Source organism: Pagrus pagrus (genome assembly GCF_965226575.1).
Source record: "Pagrus pagrus genome assembly, chromosome: 8".
Classification (NCBI taxonomy): domain Eukaryota; kingdom Metazoa; phylum Chordata; class Actinopteri; order Spariformes; family Sparidae; genus Pagrus; species Pagrus pagrus.
The window spans coordinates 2,153,079-2,173,437 of record NC_140192.1 but is presented as its reverse complement, the minus strand read 5'-3'; the positions used below and the strand labels follow the sequence as shown (position 1 = coordinate 2,173,437).

At 43.4% G+C, this 20,359-nt stretch overlaps 2 protein-coding genes across 3 annotated transcripts in view; one reads left to right on the top strand and one right to left on the bottom strand.

Annotated features, from left to right (window-relative positions):
- cabin1 (calcineurin binding protein 1) overlaps positions 1 to 1,923 on the bottom strand; it is a 55,603-nt gene extending 53,680 nt beyond the window's left edge. Inside the window, exon 1 of the mRNA XM_084360706.1 lies at positions 1,776 to 1,923. The gene's annotated coding sequence lies outside the window, so the exon portion shown is untranslated. The remainder of the gene's footprint in view (positions 1 to 1,775) is intronic.
- Positions 1,924 to 9,202: 7,279 nt separating this feature from the next.
- The window catches only part of dock5 (dedicator of cytokinesis 5), a 48,592-nt gene continuing 37,435 nt past the window's right edge, over positions 9,203 to 20,359 (top strand). For both annotated transcript variants that reach the window (XM_084360715.1, XM_084360714.1), the window contains exon 1: positions 9,203 to 9,401. In XM_084360715.1, the coding sequence (XP_084216841.1) occupies positions 9,359 to 9,401 (43 nt within the window). In that variant the 5' untranslated portion in view covers positions 9,203 to 9,358. The remainder of the gene's footprint in view (positions 9,402 to 20,359) is intronic.

The window sequence follows — 20,359 nt, the reverse complement described above, 5'->3', positions numbered from 1 at the left end:
CACCCTCGTCCACATCACTGTCCATAAATCAGGGCGCACTGAAACCTTTATGACTCAGCTAGTCTGCTGCACCAAAGAATCTGGCTAAGTGTCAAATCACGCAGGACAGCAACAGAGAGCGAGGAAGAGGGAGAGCAATTTCATTATTTCACTGGGGAGAGAGAGAGAGATTAAGGAGGAATCAGGGAGAGAGAGAGAGAGAGAGGAGAAAGACTCACTGCACTAAACCTTGACAGAGGACGGGCTGTTATTTACCCTGTAAAGAGGCTGAGAGACCAGAGGCTTCCTCCAGGCATCTGCAGAGATGCAATCCCAATCACGGAGATGAAGCCCGAACACACACACACACACACACACACACACACACACACACACACTCTCCGTCATATCTCAGACACAGTTACACAAACACACACAGGAGTGGATGTGGTGTGTGAGGATCCGTTTGATGTTTCTGATGCACAAATATTGCATCAACCTTTAATTAAGTATTCACATAATGACACTTTGTGCACGTGCTTCACGTACGAGCACATGTTGCCTGTGTCAGAGAAAAGCCCCAGTCTGTGTTCAACCTCCTCCTCCTCTCCCTCTCCGTCCTCCTTGTCCTCGGTCTACCCCGCCCCGAGCTAAACTGCACCAGCCTCCTCCTCCTGCTGCTCTCAGCTGCTACAGACGGAGTCATTCCAGAGGAGCACTCAATTTAATCATCCTAAATTATACTTTGCAATGGATTTGGCCTCGCTTACACACACCTCTCAGCACTCAAAGAGACAGCAATACTGTTAATGTTCTCTTATTGATTAAAAGTACGGTCATGATATAGTACTGGCTGCATTTTTAAAGGAACAGTTTTGTCCTTTTCGTAGTCCACAAAACATTTCTGGAGCTTCGCAGTAAAACAGCGTTGCAGCGTTCTCCGAAACAACTGAAGCAGCTGGAGACCTGTTTTAAAACAGAAAAAACAACCATTAAACGGCTCCATACAGCTGGTCCGGAGTATTCCAAGTCTCCAGGAGCCCTGAGATCCTAAACTGGTTTGAAAGGATGTTATTTACACCCTTGATGTGCAGTTGAGCGTGTGCACCCACTTCAGACTGTGTGATGTAGCTTAAATAAGTTAGTAAGTTAAAATAGCTCACTGTTGACTTTCACGTTCACACTGGATATGAACGTTTGACCCGACCACCTCACAAGAAACATCTTTTAAAAATCAATTTGGGATCTCTGGTATTAAGGAGACTTGGATTACAGCAGACGAGCTGAATGGAGCCATTTCATGTATATGTTGGTTGTTTTTAAATGTTTTAAATCAGGTCTCCAGCTGCTTCAGTTCTTTAGGAGAATGCTGCAACGATGTTTTGTGGACTACGAAAGAGCAGAAAAAGTAAAGTAGATCATTTTTGGTGAACTGTTCCTTTAATGCACTTACCACCCCGCAGACAGAATGATTAAGCAATGATTGAGCTCTTCACAATAGTTACAGTAAACCACCAGCAGGATATATAAAACCTCCTCATGGCCAAGGCTGTGTGTGTGTGTGTTTGTACAGTGTGTGTTTGCACAGTGTGTGTGTGGGTGTGTGCGTGTTTGTACAGTGTGTACTGTGTGTGTGCATCACAGGGCATGATGGGACACGGATCCCCTGTAAAAGTGGCATATCAAAGCAAAGCTGTATTATTTTTACCACATCTCATCGCTCAGATATCGAGTTTCATCCTTTATTTCATCCGTCACATTCGGGACGGGAACAGACCGGGATATAAATCTCATACCTCTCTCCCTGTTGTGGGCCTACATGTACACTGTGTCAGAAGGAGAGAGACCCGTCACCGAGGCCCACCGAGACCTCCCAAACACACCATCCTTTGATGGCAAACAAAGAGCTGAAGATGCAGCGGGAGACATCGGCAGCAGATGGTTTCCTGTGAAAAAGGTAAGAGGAATAAGCACCAGTACAGTCACCCAAAATAGAGACATCCAGTTTCTGTGTTTGACATCTGCATTCAGAATGATTATAGCATCACAGGAAACCTCATGCAGCACAAGACTGTGTCAACACAATCACCAGAATAAATGTTGGCAATGGACGTTTCTGCAAACCGCACGTGTTGAAACTTTTCATTTCTTTATGTTCAGTTTTCTACTTTATGTTGTGACAATGCTGTGCTTGGTTAGGGCTAGGAAAACATCGAGTTCTGGCCTAAACTACGGGTTTTTGTCTCCACCAACATGGCTGGTATTCGTCCCGAGCTCGCCTCAAAAACATCCTGTAGTTTCACACTTACAAACGCTGAAACAAGTCTCGAACTGCGATCTCTGGCTTCTAAACACACCGCCGTCCCCTCCACCTCCTGATATCGAAGCCAAGTTGTAAACATGTAATGTGAACGTGATGTGACACATATTTTGAATGTAAATGTGTTACGTAGCCGATGACACGAACAAATGTGAGCGTATCAATGGTTCACAGAAGCGTAAACTAAAAACGTTTTATTCTGTGACAAGGCTGTGAAATCTTTGTCGTAATTCCTGCAGCTGCATGTTCACAAAGTTACAAGAAATAGACATAATAACTGATAGATAAGTATCAATTATCGGGTGAGTAAAAAACTCTTCATGATGGAGCGCTGGGGATGAGTTCAGGAGTCTCACAGCCTGTTCTGTGGTCGGATGGTCTGCATCTCCTGCCAGCTGGCAGCAGGGTGAGCAGCCTGTGGCTGGGTGGGTGTTGTCTTTCAGTATCCTTCGGGCTCTGTGCAGACGTCTCACTGCAAATCAAATCAAATCAATTTTATTTCTATAGCCCAAAATCACAATCCCGTTGGCTCAGTGGGCTCAGCGAAGTCACTGATGCTCCAATGAGTCCAATGATGTTCTGGATGGTTTTAATCACCCGCTGGAGAGACTTCCTGTCCTGCTGCCAGATGGCAGGAGATCCAGACCACCAGATGACAGGTGGAGATCTTGAACTCATCCTTGATACCCAATCACTAATATCTTTTTTTTTTGTTTGTGTGCTTTGCTTTGAGATTTACGACTTCACAGACTAGTCGCCAGAATAAAATGTCGGTAGCTCACATTTCTGCAAACTACTGATAAGTTCACTTTTTGTTAATGTCATAGGCTGCATAATATATATTTCAAATACGTGTCACATTTCTTGTTAATGACCTGATGGAGGAGGACGAGTTACAGGTCAGAAGGCTGCCAAGCCAGCGTTTGCAGTTTGAGACTGCATTTCAACGTTCAACGTTAAGAACGAAACCACTGGATATTAAAAAAAAGACATCTGGACGATTTGCAGCCGTGTTTGTGGTGACCAAAGGAAGAACACAATGTTTTCTGAACCCTAACCAAGTGGTTTTTGTGCCTGAACCAACATAAAGAAACATGAAGTTGCAACATAAGGAAATATAAAGTTTCAGCATATCTGTGGTTTGCAGAAACGTACAATCACATTTGTTCTGGCGATTGGGTTGCAAACGAGCCATCCCAGTTTGAGATGTTTTCACGGATGCTTTCGTTCGCTCCTTTGTAAAAGCCGACAAAAACTTGGAACTGGACTTTAGCTTTCTTTAATTTCCTTAAGAAGAAGAGACTTTTCTCTTATACTTATTTTACAACTGTCGGGAAGAAAAAAAGAAAACCCAGACCAGCTGACCTTTAGTTCTTCCTAGACTTTCACAGCACACTGTGTAAAGTCTGTCTTGGCCATGAGTCATGAATCAATGAATCATTGTCTACATACAGAAAAGAATATCAGCTCTCCATCACAACAAAGACATATTACATTTCATGAGGATAGAGGATACAGCCATACTCTGTTTTTGGACTCGATGTCAGAAATCTATTCTTCAGACCAAAGCTCCGACATCGCTGGTTGTTATTTGGTTCTGTACTCAGGCCCGCATGATAACCTTGACAACCAAAATTGATACTGAGGTGAAACGCTGCACCAGAATTTAGCGTCTGCAATCGAAAAACATTTTACATCCAGACTCTGGTAATGAATACTGGGGGGAAATGTTTTCCATGTCTTTGGAAGAAAAAATGATTCACCTTCTCCTCCTTTCACGTCCTGATTATGTTTTTCAGATTTTAAGGTGGGTAGGCTCACTCTTCTCAGACAGCTCGGGCTGCGGTCCAGACACTGAGGGTGGTCACGCTGCAGTCTGTCTGTTTGGTTGTCACACAGCTACGCTTTGTCTCAACAAAGAAAAGGACGTCTCAGATAAGAGCTGTGGCTCCCTCTGCTGATCTGGGAGAATCACCTAATTAAAAAGGCTCTGCTGAATGAGCCTTCACATTTGCCTGGAAGACAGCAGACAGAGCCTATTTCATTTAGAGATGTGGCACTCTCGCTCTAAAAATAGATACTCGCTTTCTCCTGGTGTACACATAGCTACAGTTTTCAGATGGCCTTTTGTACCCGCTACAGGGTACAAAGGATGCTTCACTGAGTCATATGGAGACAAATGCAGGAGCCTCAGGGCACATCCTCGGTCATGAATCACGACCTGGAAATGAGATGTTAGACTTGTGGGTATAATATGCTCACCCTGCCTCACCTGAGGACTGTGATCATATCAAATGAAAATTCAAAGTCATTATCCCCTCACCTCTGTGCCGATGGAAGGTCGGCTGAAGTTTTATGGTACGCCAAACATTTCTGGAGCCGTGCTGCAAAACAACGCTGCAGCTTTCTCCTGAAAAACTGAGTTAGGAAACGTAAAAAAAAACCCCAAAAAACAAAACATTAAATGTAATCCAAGTCCCTCGAAATCCATCCACATTATTTACACCATCTAAACACTGTTGAGCTCCTGCACCTGCTTCAGACGCTTTCCATCAGCATGAGGAACAACATTTTCATTCTTTGGGTGAACACTATACATTTACTGTCTGTCATGTCTGAGTTAAACCGTCCATTGCTTTCAAAACAACAGTTTATGTGCAGCCTGTACCTTTTCAAATCAAAGGATGGATCACAAGCAGAGTAAATATATTGGAATCCATGTAGGTGTCAATGTTAGCACAGACACGTGTTGACTGGGAGCTTTATCGTCACACTGTGACCATGGCGACAGGCAGACAGAAGAAACATATCTGTTATATATTCTGTAAAGGTAGAAAAGTCTTGATGCGACTGCACCAAGACTGCATATCAGATTCTGCCCCAGGACACTGAGCTCTTGTGCATTGACCTATCTGCTACAGCACTGCAGGCCCGGACGATTACCTGATTCAGCTGCCAGGCAGCCAGGTGGATGCTGAGGCCCAATTTGCCTCTGGCGTCATGTGGTCCTGGCAATGGACCCATAAATCCATTAGGCCTTTTGTCTGCTTTTGTCTCAGGACTTGAACGCCTCAGCGGGGGCTACAAGCAGCGTTTAGAGGCCGACCACTCAGAGCTCTCTGAAGCATTATGCTCCCTCGCATCAGAGAAATCACAGCTCACCAACTTTAGTAATGTCAGCCTCCGAACAACAGCTGAGTCAAACCAGGTCAAGCTTCATATAAACGCTACGTTTCATACATATGGATGCTCAGTGTGATAAAACACACACGTGTGCACTCGAGCCTGCCTGAGCACAAACTCATCCAATGCTCCAGAGTGTGGGGAAGTGGATGGTAGATATTATTCTTTTAAGTGTCTGTCATGCTAAAAGTTAATTCATAGTGAGCCTGTTTGGCATCACACTGAGAAGCCCCGAGGCAAAGTAAACGGAGAGGATTCCCTTCTTTTCCAGACAATAGCTTCATCTCTTCTTTATCTAAAATAACGACAGCCAGCTCTCACCAGAACACTCCCTCGCTCTCATGCACAAAACGAGACCCGTTTTATTACTCGCACGTCTGCATGTATTTTTTATCACCGAGACTAGGATTGCTGCTTTAGTTTTAATAGTTGGATGTCTGAGACTTAACATGATATGATCTCATTGAGAAAATGAGATCTCCTGTGAAGACTCAGCCTGTCGACTCCTATCGCTTACAGAGTCCTCAACTCCAGATGAACTCAAGAGTTTGGACTCTGTTTGCTTGTCGAGATGTTAAACACACTAACTAAGACGCACACGCAAACTAACCTGGACCAGCACTCCACCCGCTGAGTTAGATGAACTTAAAGATTCTCACTTTTAGCTGCATCGGAGCAGATATCTTAAAAAAACATGTCACAACTAAATGTGACCTAATCTGGAGGTTTTATCATGGGTATTTCTCCTGTATGCAATAGCACAAAGCAGTCAGTTGATGGCAATATTGTATTCCTTTTTGTAGATTTGATTGTTTTCTCACTTTTTGAACTATCAACTCCTCACATTTGAGGGGAAGTGCAGGAGGTTCTGCTGAAGGAGCGAGCAGAGTCAGAGGTGAAAAGGGCACGAGCAGATTTACAGTAAATTCAAATACTCAGCACCTGCAGCTCAGACGGAAAATAGGTCAGAATAATCATGTGTAACAGCTCCAGTTATAAGTGGATATTCTACGTGTGGCTGCGAGATACATCTCTGCTTTACTTTCAGGATGAGCTCAGTCAATTTGTTTGAACCCGTGAGCTGTGTGACTTTTATTAAACTTACAGCAGAGAGGAAAAAAGGACGTCTCGGTCTGAAAAACAAGAAAACACTTCACATATGTATGCTTCTAACTTTGTGTTATGTGGTGAAAAGGGGGCTATTAAATTCATCTTTTCTTGATTATAGTTTTGGCGGGTAAACAGCCTCTCACAATGCTATTTCGCAGTTGCCATATGTTCAATAGATTTCTACATAATAAGATCCAATAATAGCCTTCAATCAGACTGCGTTCTGTCGGCGCTAATTCACCACAAGCTGTGTTTTAAAAGCAGCCACATCACAATAGACATCACACTTTCAAAGGGAACGAACAAAAGCGTTGGATGTTCGAACATTATTGACAGCACCAGTTGGCTGACCGGAGGCAGCGGGGAGGGAAAAAAACACACATGATGGGCAAACAAAAGGCTAAGTGGACTACCAGATCTCAGCCAGCAGCTGTAAATTACTTTACAGGGCAGGGAAGGAGGGAGGAGAGCAGCCATTTGGGAAACACTGGGCTGGTGGCATGACATTTAAAGGGACAGTTCACCCCAGAATCATAAACACATATTATTCCCTCTTAGCTAGGTCCATTGATCCATCTCGATCGAGAGGGGGGGGGGGGGGGGGGGCCCAAACCTCTGGCCTTGGAGAGGCTGAAATTTAATGGTGGGTCACGGGCCTAAAGAAACCACATGTTGTCATGGTTTAACATGCAAGGAAGTTTCCTTAATTGACTGACTTCCTGCACAAAGTGACTGTCGACCATGCTCAGATTATGGACAATGATTAATGACATGATTAAAGAGCATGTTTTAGAATGAATTCTTGTTTTTTGGAGGCTTGAACTCGAGATTGTTTTGGTGTGAGTTGTCAAGTTTGGGACACATCAGCTGTTCAGACGTCCGCCTCCTCTCCAGTATAATGAAACTAGATGGCGCTCGGCTTGTGGTGCTCGAAAGCGCCAAAAAAATATATTTGGAAAACTCAGCAGCCGCGTCTCTTTCCAGAACTCATGACCCAGTTAGATTTTGGATCGCTGCTGAAAATGATCTCTGTGGCAAACACAAGTTTGTGATTCTGACAGGTTCTGCAGTTTTGTTTTAACAAAGATCATCTCCACAGATGAACACCACTTGTGTAAGTTAAATGTGTAGCAGAAAATGATATTAGGTCGAGTCCATTGATGCTCACAGCTCTTTACATCAGTGTGAGCAGCAGCACTTTGCAATTCAACCTCATTTTAAATAAAAAATATCAACCTGGTGATAATTTTATATTTATAACTCAAGTGTCATTTAAAGGTGCATGATGTAGTTTTGGAGAAGAAATTTTAATCAGGAGAGAAACATCTTCATTGACTCATTTTTTATGCCCAAAAAATAAAAAATAAATAAACAAACTCTTGTCAAAGTGGCCGGTTCGAGTCCTTGGATCTTCCAGCTGCATGTCGAAGCGTCCTGACCAAAAAGCCCCTCAGGAGGAGCAGGTCTGCATCCTGCATGGCAGCCGCGGCCATCAGTGTGTGAATGTGAATGTGAATGTGATGGGTGAATGTGAGTGTGATGGGTGAATGTGTGTGTGATGGGTGAATGTGTGTGTGATGGGTGAATTTGTGTGTGATGGGTGAATGTGAGTGTCGTAAAGCGCTCTGAGCGGTCAGTAGATGGAAAAGCGTGATAGGTCCAGTGACCGTTTATTGTCTCTCCGGTTGTACAAGTACACTAATGTTTTGCTCAGAGACTTCACTACAGAAAGAGTAAAAAGTTATTGATAAATAAAATGTATATAGATAGATAAATATAATTGTCTCAGGACATTAGAGTGGTTATTGCTGCGAATGAAAGATTTGTTGTAGAATAATTATAATTATAATAAAATAATCAATAAAGAAAACAAAAACAGAGTACACAGAATACAAATATAGGATAGCAGAGATGAGGTGCATGTGTATATCTACCTGTACATGTACACAAATATAAATACAGAATGTATTGTTGTTGTGCAAAGACAATAATATAAAATATAAATGTATAAAAGATACAAAAACATCTATTCAAGTGATCAACGTGGACTGAGTGATTGATGAAGCTGCAGCATAACTAATAAATAAACTGAATAAACAAACTGACCTTAAAGGACAACGCAATTTATACTGTTTTACTTTGTTTATATGTGGCGGACCCTGCCACCTTTCTAGCCTCAAACAGTGTTTGAGGCCTTTTTCCCTCTGAGAGCAGCTTGTTTATTCACTTATGGAAAAAAAAAGTTTGTATCATGACCTCATTGTTATTGTCAACATTATAATTCTGATTGGAATTTCTACATAGTGCTCCTTTAATTGTGCCAGCAGCTTTATGAAGTGAAGGAGTCCCTGACGCACAGCAGCTCAGATCATTTCATCTCCAGGATTTAATCTGAGCTCTGATCTGAGGAGCTGCTGCAGGTACCGACTGTCTGGAGTCTGGAGGGAGAGCAGCTCCTTCTTCTTCTTCTTCTTCTTCTACTTCTTCTTCTTCTTCTTCTTCTTCTTCAGGTTTTCCTTGATGACCTCACTGTGCTGGTTGTTGTTCAGGAGGCTGCTGCTGGTTCACGCCTGTCCTCTCCTCCCTGCTCCCGGCCGTGTGCGCCCTCCTGCTCCTCCTCCTCCTCCTCCTTCCCCACCTCCCCGTTTACAAGTCATGATGGCGGAACTGTAGACTTCGGGACGAGCAGGAGTCCACCGCCCGTCCTCGTTTAGCATTTGTATATAGTAATTTATTTATTGAGCAGGCTCCACGCTGTCCTCCGACATGACCCGCTGGATTCCCACTAAGAAAGAGAAGTACGGAGTCGGTAAGTTCCCAAATGTGGCGCTGCGTGCGCGCTCTGCTCGCCGAGTGAAACTCCCCGAAACTCTGCTGTGAAAGTTGGGAAACAACTGACTGTGTTGTTGTTGGTGGTGTTGGTGCATGTCGGGCTGGAGACACCGACATCGGCCCGGGGATCACGAACTTTTCTAAGTGTTCTGGATGAGTCGGTTCGGTGCCCGCTGGTTCGGCTGGATGTTCAGTTGTTGCAGTAAATGACTTGTGTAACTGTCTGTGAGAGCTGCTGAGGGAAAGTGGACAACAGCCAAGAGTTCAATGAGCATACCAGTCATTCTCCTGCGTAATCTCACCGAGCGGACTGGTCGGGAGGTTGGAGGGGGACTTCACTGGGTCTTCACTTTGCTGGAGGTCCCCCCCCCTCCTCCAGGACCCCTGCGGGGCCCCCACATGGGAGCCGAGCTGAGCGCATGTCAGATAAGAGGGCAGGATTTGCATAGACTGTCTGTCAGAGTCGCTCGGCTTCACTCACAGTGAACAGTAACTGAGTCTGCAGAGGCATCAGGCTGTCTGCGTTCCCTGTAACTGCACAGGGTTATTGTGGACTGCAGCGAGGTGTGGCCCTGTGTCTGAGGGAATGTAACTGAGTACTTTTACTCAAGAAAGTACCCAGAAGATCTCATGTCCAAGTTTCACTTCAGTAAAAGTTGGATCTGATATTCAGCGTCCATGTTTTTTAGCTGATAAATTCATTTAAACTTGTGCAGCTTCGGCTCTGGTGCAGCGTGTAATCTGTAAAGTAACTAGTAACTAAAGTTGGCAAGTACATGTAGGAGAGTGGAAGTGTGAAGAAGTGGAAGTACTTCGCTACATTTTGGAGGCAAATATTGTACTTTTTACTCCACTACATGTAACTGATAACTTTAGTTGCTACTAGTAATGAAAAGTAACTAAGTACATTTACTCAGTGTTGTAAAAAAAAAGTATCCCAAAAGATTTAATGTTCAAATTTCATTTCAGTTAAAGTTGGATCTGATATTCAGTATCCATGTTTGTGTTTTTGTATCTGATTGCTGATAAAGTAATTTAAAAAGTACTTTACTTTGGCTCTGATGCAGAATGTAATCTGCAAAGTAACTAGTAACTAAAGTTAGCAAGTAAATGTAGTGGAAGTGTAAAGAAGTAGAAAATGGAAAATACTAAGTAAAGTAGAAATACATCAAAATTGTACTTCAATACAGTACTTGAGTAAATGTATTTAGTGACACTACATCACTGCATTTACTCAAGTACTGTACTCAAGTACAACTCTGAGGTACTTGAATATTTCCATTTTCTGCTCCTGTACTTCCACTCCACTACTTTTATTCGCTTTCAGTTACTAGTTACAAAGTAAAAAAAAAAAAAAAAGACTGATTCCAATAATTCAGATAATTAAAAAAACTGCTGAAATGTATCGTCAGAAAAGTACTTTTGATACTAAAGTACTTGAGTACATTTAATATCAGATACTTTAAGACTTTAGACTCGAATACTATTCGTATGAGCAACTCACACTCTCACTAAAGTCATACAGCAAGTGATAAGATTTAACTCAATATGACTTTTGGGTACTTTCTACAACGCTGTGTGTGTGTGCGTGTGTGTGTGTGTGTGTGTGTGTGTGTGTGTGTGTGTGTGTGGGCTTGCAGCATGTCCCTGTTATCAGTCCTCCACACCCTCAAGGCAAATCAGCACAGCTAGTCGGCTCTGTGAGAAATTCCTCGCAGGTTTAGTGGAAGGACTTTACTGTCGGCACAGGTCGGCCGCTCGCTCGCTCGCCGCCTCCCTGACTGCTCAGTCTGCTCTTAAAGCTACACGCGCTCCGACAGACGGTGTTTCCTGGTGTGCGGCAGATGTGTGAACACATGAGGAACGACCTGCATGAGTGCAGCGTGCAGCCGCTTCTCTGGAGCGCGTGTGTGAATCACAGACTGAGAATAGGGCGGCAACTGAAAGATTATTTTCATTATTTATTCATCTGCAGATTATTTCTCATGATTCATCGTTTTCTTTGTCGAGATGAGAGGTTCTCGAAATGTTGTGCCCAAGGCCAGAATCTGAAGACACGCCTGTATTCATCAGTGCAAAAAGAGCCTCCTAAACGTGTTATCTAACCGCTTTGTACACGTTTATTTTTGGTTCCCTCGAGGGTTTTCCAAGGATTTTTTCGGGGTGTAGAATTTGCTTCTGCGTTAGAAAAGAATGTGGACACATTCAATAAATATAAGACTCGTTTGTTACTTGTTGGACATAGATTAGATTATAAAATGTCAAAGAATTGTAACAAAATGCTCATCAACAGTCTCCCAGAGCCCAAAGTGACATCTTCAGATTGCTTCTCTGCAGAGGTGGGAAGTACAAATACTTCACGACTGTACTTCAGTAGGTGTTTCCGGTATTTGACTTTCCCTCTCTACATCTGAACACAAACATCTGAACTTTCTCCTCCTCACAGTTTCAAAACAGGCTCGTTACTTTAGTTTGATGCATCTGAGGCGAATTATGGATTATTGTTATTTTCCGTTATTATGAGACTCAACAATCAACTATCTTTGTGGTGCGTTCAGGAACAGCTGGGACCAGCTTACACAAGTATCTGAACTTCTACTGGAGGAAACGATGTGTGGACTTTTTACCACCTCTGCTTCTTCCCACCCAACTGTCCAAAACCCAAAAACTCTCAGAAATAAAAAGCAAATCAAGAAAAGCAAATCCTCACATTTCTGACACTGGAACTAACAAATGTTAACCAAAAGGATCAATCAGTTATCACAATACTTTGACTAATAGTTGCAGCTCCAGCTGAAACACCTCGGCCACGTGTCTTCTCACAGACTTGTCTCTGGTTTTAAAGCGAGCCTGCTGAGCTCGGCTGCTGTTGTGACTATAAACATTGTAACCCCACAGGTTCAGGTGTGTACGAGCGCCCTGCAGCAGCAACACTCCCCCCTCAGGTCCATATGACCTTGTTTTAGCAGCTGATGTTGAGAAATGTTTTGTGTTAATCCTTTCAGATCCCCGTACGCCGCTCACAAACTGTTGCTCTGCGTGATTGTGTAGCCGCTGCCATTCTCCTGCCACTCGGCTCAGAGACGGGGCAGGAGTCACCAACACTGTACTTAATCCTCAAAATGCCATCGGACGCTATACAAGGTCTTACATTTTTAATCCGATTAGCGAACCCTCGGCTGTGCCCAAATACAGGCAACTACGTTCTGAGATGAAAGGGGAGATCGTGAGGTTTCTGATAATATCAGCACTATCATGTTAGCTAACAGGGAAATGTGGATAATATGGGGCTTAAGCTATCACACATCTTTAACAGCGAATGTGTGACACCATCATAATAGGATCGCTTCTTAATTCAACATCCTGAAGAGAAGCAGAGCGCCACAGACTCCAGTGAAGCGTTGAAATCAGCAGGCGAACAACACGTGCACGCCCCTGTTTAGTTTCATTTACTGCATCTGTGGGGCTTTAAACATCGTGTGCATCTCTGATGTCGTCCCAACGCGAGAGCAAAGTCTCCTTCAAGGAACAGATCACACAAAAAATCTGAATTCAGTCATCATCTCCTCGCCCTCGTGCAGATGGAAAGTTCAGTGACACTTCAGAAATCTTTTATCATCACATCTTTAATCATGATGCATCTTAGATTCAGAAACTCCACAGCTCTACTGTAAACTATGAGTCCTGTGTTACTGTCAGCCTGTTCAGGGTGGGAATGTTGTGTCACTGTTCCCTTTAAAAGGTACAAATATGCAATGGGGGCCTTGTTCTCCAGCTTTAACTGGCACCAGAGGTTGTGACGGAGCTGAATCTGCGTCTGTATAAAGGTGGAGACGTCAGAACGTGACTGTTACATGTGCTGCTGTGTCACGTCACGCCTCTTTGGCCTGCTGAACGCCAGCACGCTCTCTAAATCCTCACACTTGAGCTGCATCATGCTGGCTTTGTTTGGAAACAAGTGAAGTAATGGTGACCGGCCAGAACTTCTGCTGCAGCAGGATTTTGCACAAAAAGTTCAATAACTAGTTAAAGATTCTGCTTCGTCTCCCTCGGTTCATTTCTCTGAATATGCAAATTTCATTTTAAGAGATGTCTCTTTTGCCTCCGTCTCACTGCACGACTTTCAAAGATCGCCGTCTGTTCACACAACACAACTTTCTGCCCTGTAATCTGGAGCCTTGCAGTCGTTACTGGTTTGCACACAACATGACTGAGACCAGGACAGACGCATGTTACAGGATCATACCGGCGGGACGTGACGAGGGAACAAGGTGGTCCAAGACTTTTATGGCCTGATTTAAAGTGAAAAAACAAGGAAATACACTGTCATGTGTTTCTGTTATTGTGCTCGCTCTGTACATAAATGCAGGGTGAAGGGTTGCTGGGTTGCGTGATGACGGCAGAGGAGAGAGGGAGACAGTACAGGAATGTCTGCTCTGATTGGCTGTCGCTTGTTCCTGGCCGTTGACACGTCTTTTTACTTTTACTTTTTGAAGGGCGGCTGCAGGACGTTCTCCTGCAGCCGCCCTTCCACAGGACACACTGTAACATGCAGGATGTGTACAGTCGGTACCTACTGCTTTGTCATGACGGAGCTCCTTGAACTTTCACCCCGTTGCTTCTATATCCGTCGCAGCCTTGGCACAAAAATGCTGCTGTACAAAGAAAAAGGTAGTCAGACTGTGCCAGCGAGCTGTCACATGCTTGTGCTCGCTCAGCTTTGTTTATATTTACGCAACACACGGTGACGTATGTGACGATTGTGGGTCAGAATAGACGGAGAAGCATGCTGGCCTGCTCACTGCAAAGTGTGACGGATGCAGTAAGACACCCTGGAGGTTTTGGCATACTGTGTTTCACATACTTCATATTGGGACATACTAAAGCAGATAGTGTGGTGGTATAGCTATTAGGACGCAGGGTTAGCCTGCTCGATATCCAGTGGAGAGCTGTCCCTGAGCTCCTGGATCACATATTGATCGTAGGAGAGTTGAAGATCAGGGCTAAAATCCTGTAGAGTGAACTTTGGGATTACTTGACTCTCTCAGTGTTAGTGCACTGGAGGTATCGGGTGTCACACCTGAGTAAGCTGCATGTCAGGCTATGATTGGCTTTCAAACATGGTCAGATGTCACCTGTGTAAACTCAGATTTCAGGTGTTTCCCCCTCATCAGATGTGAAAACAGTTTTCTAGCAGACGTGGCAACAGTCCACACATTGTTTCCTCCAGTAGAAGTTCAGATACTAGACTCTGGTAAAAGTAGAAGTACTGATTCAACTTCTTTACTCCAGTAAAAGTAATAGAGTACAGGCTCTGAAATGTACTCAGGGTATCAGAGTAAAAAGTCACCGTCTGAAGGACATTTGTGGTCAAAGCTAACTGAAGCTCACGTCATATTAATATAATTCAAATGAGCCTGTTTTGAAAATGTGTTTTCTGGTATCAAGTTAAGAATAAGCACGTTATTGAAGGAACGTTCATGTAATTGTCATAATTACTTTATTATATATAACTACTGCAGCAGACCCCTGGTGTCTACATGCTGTGTTGGTGTGTATATATTGTATTCCTAATGATTGTAATGTTCAGTTGCTTACATGCAGCACTACTGCAAACCGTAATCACCTTGAGTTTTTCTTCAGGGATCTACCATTTATCCACCACTGCGCTCATAAAAAGCTGACTAATGCTCGTTGCACTCACCGTGTTGGTGTGAAAAGGCCTTCGAGTACGCAGCCACGACTTCTGCTTTTTAAAAATTATGCAATAACTATGAATAAAAAGATGAATCGCTTCGAGTTGTTTGTTGTGCAGGTGTTTCACAGTGTGTGTGTGTGTGTGTGTGTGTGTGTGTGTGTGTGTGTGTGTGTGTGTGTGGGAGTCGTATTTGCAAAACAAATGTAAAGCTGTTGAGATTTACAGCCTCCGTAGATTAAAATCAGTACATCCGAGTTAGTTCGCCTCCCAGTGTCCAGCCTGACTGCTGCCAGTGAGTTCAGTGTCTTTTGGACTGACCGGACGGTTTGTCAGTCATTTAGAAGACATCATTTCAGAGTAATTCTTGGAGAAGCTGGAGAAAGTGCTTTTCTCTCCTTCAGATGAGTCACTTGTAATTTTTCTCTCTGTTAAATGTTGCAGCAGGTTTTTAACTGAATTAAAAGATGAGCCCTCACTGCTCTATTTTTCCACCTTTTTCTGCAGTGAACCTGAGAATTAACTCCGTGATTTATGGATAACCTATAAGGACTTATTAGCTGGGGCAGAGTTTAAAGAGCTACGGATCGTTTCTGGCTGTCTAGACAGAAGACGGCAGGCAAAAAGGCTTCTCTACCTTTATGTTTTGAAATGTCTGGCCTGAGGAGATTTGGCTCAAAAATAACCTTTAATAGACTCGCTTTTTACAGTTAGAGAGACTGTACCGCTCCCTGCTTCGGTAGCAATTGATCTTAGCATGCTTGAGTTTTTATAAGAGACATAAGGTCAGAATTCAGAACATCTTCTATTAAACTCCAAATACTTATTTAGTCATGCTTTTTTTAAAGTTCGGCCCCTCGGAGGTAATTTTCTTCATCGTCTTTGTGTATTCTGAAGCCTCATTAGCTGCCAATGCTTCACCGTTTGTGCTGAACATTCATGAAACCCTCAGGATGTTCTGCAACATGTATAAAGTTGAGCCCGAACATTACTGGATTTTCTCAGGGCCGGTGCTGATGCAAATATCAGGGAGCCAAAGAAAGTTCATTTCATTAAAATGAAATGAAAGTCTGTGAACTCTCCTGTACAGAACATACATAACGTTATTTATATATGAATAGACATAAACTCAAAACACTGTCTGTGAGCACTAAGCATCGATGTTAACTGCGGTTAGCTGTAGCTGCTGTTAGCTAGGTAGCTCAATTAGCCATGCAGCTATCGGTTCGGACTGGGAGCTTAGGGACCAGATGTGTGCTGGTGCACAGGAGCTTTACACTGGGAAGGGTCAGGGCTAGCTGGTTAGCATGCTAACTTCTCTGCAACACAATAAATAGACACCGTAACGTCAAAACTGTTATTTTCCACATTCAGTTGATGATTTTATTTAATTTTTTAATGTTTTTAACTAAATTCTTACATATTGTCCCTTTAAGTTTACACGGGAGAGTCAGTCTGTAGTATAAATTTAAATAGTTGTTGGAGAGTACGCATCAAACCAAGCCGTGACAAGCTGTAACATCCTGAACCCAATGAAAAACAGGCTCAGTAGGTATCTCACAAAGATAGAAGTTCATAACTCAGAAGTATTTGAAGAGCGATAGGACTTTGTGAGGTCTTATTGCCTCTGTATTCAGTCGCCTTTAAACCAAAACATTTCCTTTTTATTGTGAAGATGTATATTATGTATATTTTCAATAGTCTTTCAGTAAGCTCCAGTGTACCTCCACTGTGTGAAGTACACTTGTTATTTTTGTTAAATCGGAGTGTGTTTGTGCTGCAGGGGACTTGTGCCGGCTCCGTAACTGGCTTTATTATTTCATTTCTTTCTCCCCTTGAGAATCAGAATGAATTCACTGGCCCTATTTTCTGTACTATTGTATGTTAAAGGGCTGGTTGCTAAGCTCTCGTGTCCTCCGCCGCGTGCTTTCTTCACTTCCTTCTGTTTGTTTGTGAGCGTTATAAATGCCATAAGTTGGAATAGTTGTGGTCGTGTTGGTGAGAAGAACAATAGATTCTCTTTTGAATCGTGTGAAGTTTGATGAGCTGCCAGCAGCCGCTCAAACTGTTCAGCCGTGTTCCCCTTTAATTGTTTTCTAATCTACTTCTATGATAAATCGTTGAGGGTGAACAAGCCAGACTTTGATTTTAAATTACAATGTGCTTTAAAGTTGAAGCTGCACAGATAGAGGCTTTACATCAGCAGCTACAGGCTCAGTGTTCAAGGTTAAAGAAGCAGATCTCAGTGCAGATGAGCCGTGCTGCCAAGGCCCAGACTGTTGCCTTTAGTTTAGACAGTGTGGCATCACAACACGCTCAGCTGGGCTCCTGACACTGGCTTATTGCCACGCTGTTGCCGGGCCCGGACACTGTGTCAAGTTGGTGAATGGGCCATTGTCACTCTCGGCATGACCAGAGGCAGATGTCATTTTTTCCAGAGCACGTTTCATTCGATATTGTTCTGGCTGCACAAAAAGAAATCCTGCTGAAACAAATCCTCTTTTTTATTTTAAAGAGAATTCACATCAGTGAACTAACAGTGTGTTAGTAAGTGAGTTCAAAAGACCTGCACTTTCTGTCCATAACACTCTCAGTTGTTTGGTCTGAAACTGTGATGTGAGGAAATTCATACTTTGATTTGAAGTTGAGAAAAAGGAAGTAAAGCGTGTTCGGTATCGACAGAGTTTTAGAACCTCAGCGGTTGAGAAAGTCTTCAGATCCTTTACTTAAACGTCCGACATGCTGGGTCTCAATTTAATACTGATGCCTCTGCATGACCTACATACAGTAAGCAAACAGGGCCGTCAGTGAGACGACTCCTTTTCCTGCTGGCTAGTTTAATCATATTCTGTAAAATCCTCATGTTTGCAGCGCGGCTGTCCTGTGAGAGCCGTGTTTATCTGAACAGTCTAAAAACGTCAGAAAAACAGCCTGATTTCAGCTTCGTGATGCTGTTTCCTGCTAATTAAAGCTAATTATACTTCTACTTCACTACATCTCACAGGTAGATATTGTACTTTTGTCTGGCAGCTTTAGTTACTAGTTACTGGCCGGATTACAATTTCTCATCCGCTTCATGTCCAGTTAAAACCACATCAGATCTCCTTATTTCTTAAAGGAGCAGTTCACCCAAAAAATGTAAATCCAGTCATCATGTCCTCAGTCAGGTGAAGTCTCGTAGTCCACAAAACATTTCTGGAGCTTCACAGCAAAACAGCGTTGCAGCATTCTGCTAATCAACCAAAAAAACAGAAATGGTGTGGCTCCTGCAGCTCGTCTGGTATAATCAAAGTCTTCTGAAGCTCTGAGATCCCACATTCATTTTTAAAACACGTTATTTACACCCTCGACTTGTGTTTGGGCTCGTGCACCGTAACGCTTTAAGCAGCTACGGTGAAGATTTCATCTTAAAAAAGACTGTAAATGTCAGAACTTCAGGAGACTTGGGTTACAGCAGACGAGCTGTATGGAGCCTTTTCATGTTCTTCTGGTTGTTTTTTTCTGTTTTTAAACAAGTCCCCAGATACTTCAGTTCTTCAGGAGAATGCTGCAACTCACCAGAAATGTTTTGTGGACTATGAAACTTCCCTGACTTTATATCAGCGTGGAGGGAGGAGATGATGCCTGGGTTTACGTTTGCGGGTGAACTCTTTCTTTCATCAGTTTATCACAATCATTCAAAATCAACACATCTGGAGATGAAGCTGTTTTCACTGGACAGGAAGATGATGCAAAATTATGATCTTGAAAGTAACTAGTAACTCAAGCTGTCAGACAAATGTAGTGGAGTAAAAAGTACAATATCAACATCTTAGATGTAGTGGACTGGAGAAGTTTAAAGTTGTACAAAACGGAAATACTCAAGTAAAGTAGCTCACAGCTGTAATTGAGTAAACATCCTTAGTTAGTGCTGAACCCTTCGAGGTGTCGGCACTTGTTTTTTCCTTTTGGATAAGCGGATCTCACTGGAAGGCGTCAAGTGCAGGTGATATCTCAACAACACAGCCTGCATGTGTCTAACCTAATATTTAAAGAAAGCCATGAGCTGCATACACAAACACGGTCTCGGACGAAGAAACAGATTCCCTGTGGAGATGTTTTGTCTGAGCAAATGTGTTTTATGGAAAGCCGGAAAATATCTCTGAGTGAGGAGGAAGTCGTGGAGAGAGAGGGCTAGTCGGATTCAGTCATGTCAAGTTTTGGTATTCAGACTGAGGTGTGATAAGCTGAGCCAGTTGAAGCGTGCTGTGAAATCTAGCCTCCAGCAACGAGCATTATCACCATGCAAGTCAGGGCAGAGTTGTGGTTCCTCTATCTCACCATGAGAACAAGTGGCTGCGCGCTATTGCAGCTCCCTCAAGTTGTTACAAAGACCTTTGCTACACAACTGTTTGCCAAGGTTTCTCTTTTGCAACACCGTCTGGTTTTGTGTGTGTGTGTGTGTGTGTGTGTGTGTGTGTGTGTGTGTGTGTGTGTGTGTGTGTGTGTGTGTGTGTGTGTGTGTGTGTGTGTGTGTGTGTGTGTGTGTGTGTGTGTTGGTGCGTGTGCGCAGACGTATCCGTGTGTGATCCCTCCCACATGTGTCCTGGTTAGAGAGGTGCAAAGGAAAGAGTGAGCCGCCTCCAGGAAAGCTGTTAGGTTAATAAACTGAGTGAAGGTAGGGCAGGGCCGCACAGGTGAGCCAGCTGGCAGACACACAACCTGCATGTGTAACTACTGACCAAAGGCCTCGGCGGTGAGATGACATCAGAAATAAAAAGGGATGTGATGCCATCGCCTCTCAGGCTCTGCGCCACACTTTTAAACACTGAAGCTTCCTGCTCCTGCAGCCCGGTCCCATTAACTGGAACGTTAAACGCAGCCTCGGGGCATCCGTTTCAATTAAGAATCGTCGAAATGCATTAAAGGTCTGAGTCACACGGTTCTGCTGCACAAACACACGGCCTGCCGTTAGAGAGAGCCAAGGAATAAATCGAAGATCAAGATCGTCTAAGTTCTGCAACAAGGAGGGTGAATTGGTTTCCTTTTCCTGAGAGAGAGCTCTGCAAACCTCTGATCCAGAACTTTTTTAAAAACAGACTCGCTCCTCTGTGCAATGAGTGATTGGAAAGGGATTTGGGTTTTTCCTTTTTTTTTTTTATCCACTGGACCTTGTGAAGGAACAAAACTCATCAGTCAAACTGTCGGCTGAAGTCTTTTCTTAAAGGAGCAGGTGTGCTCACAGGTGTTGATAAAAATAT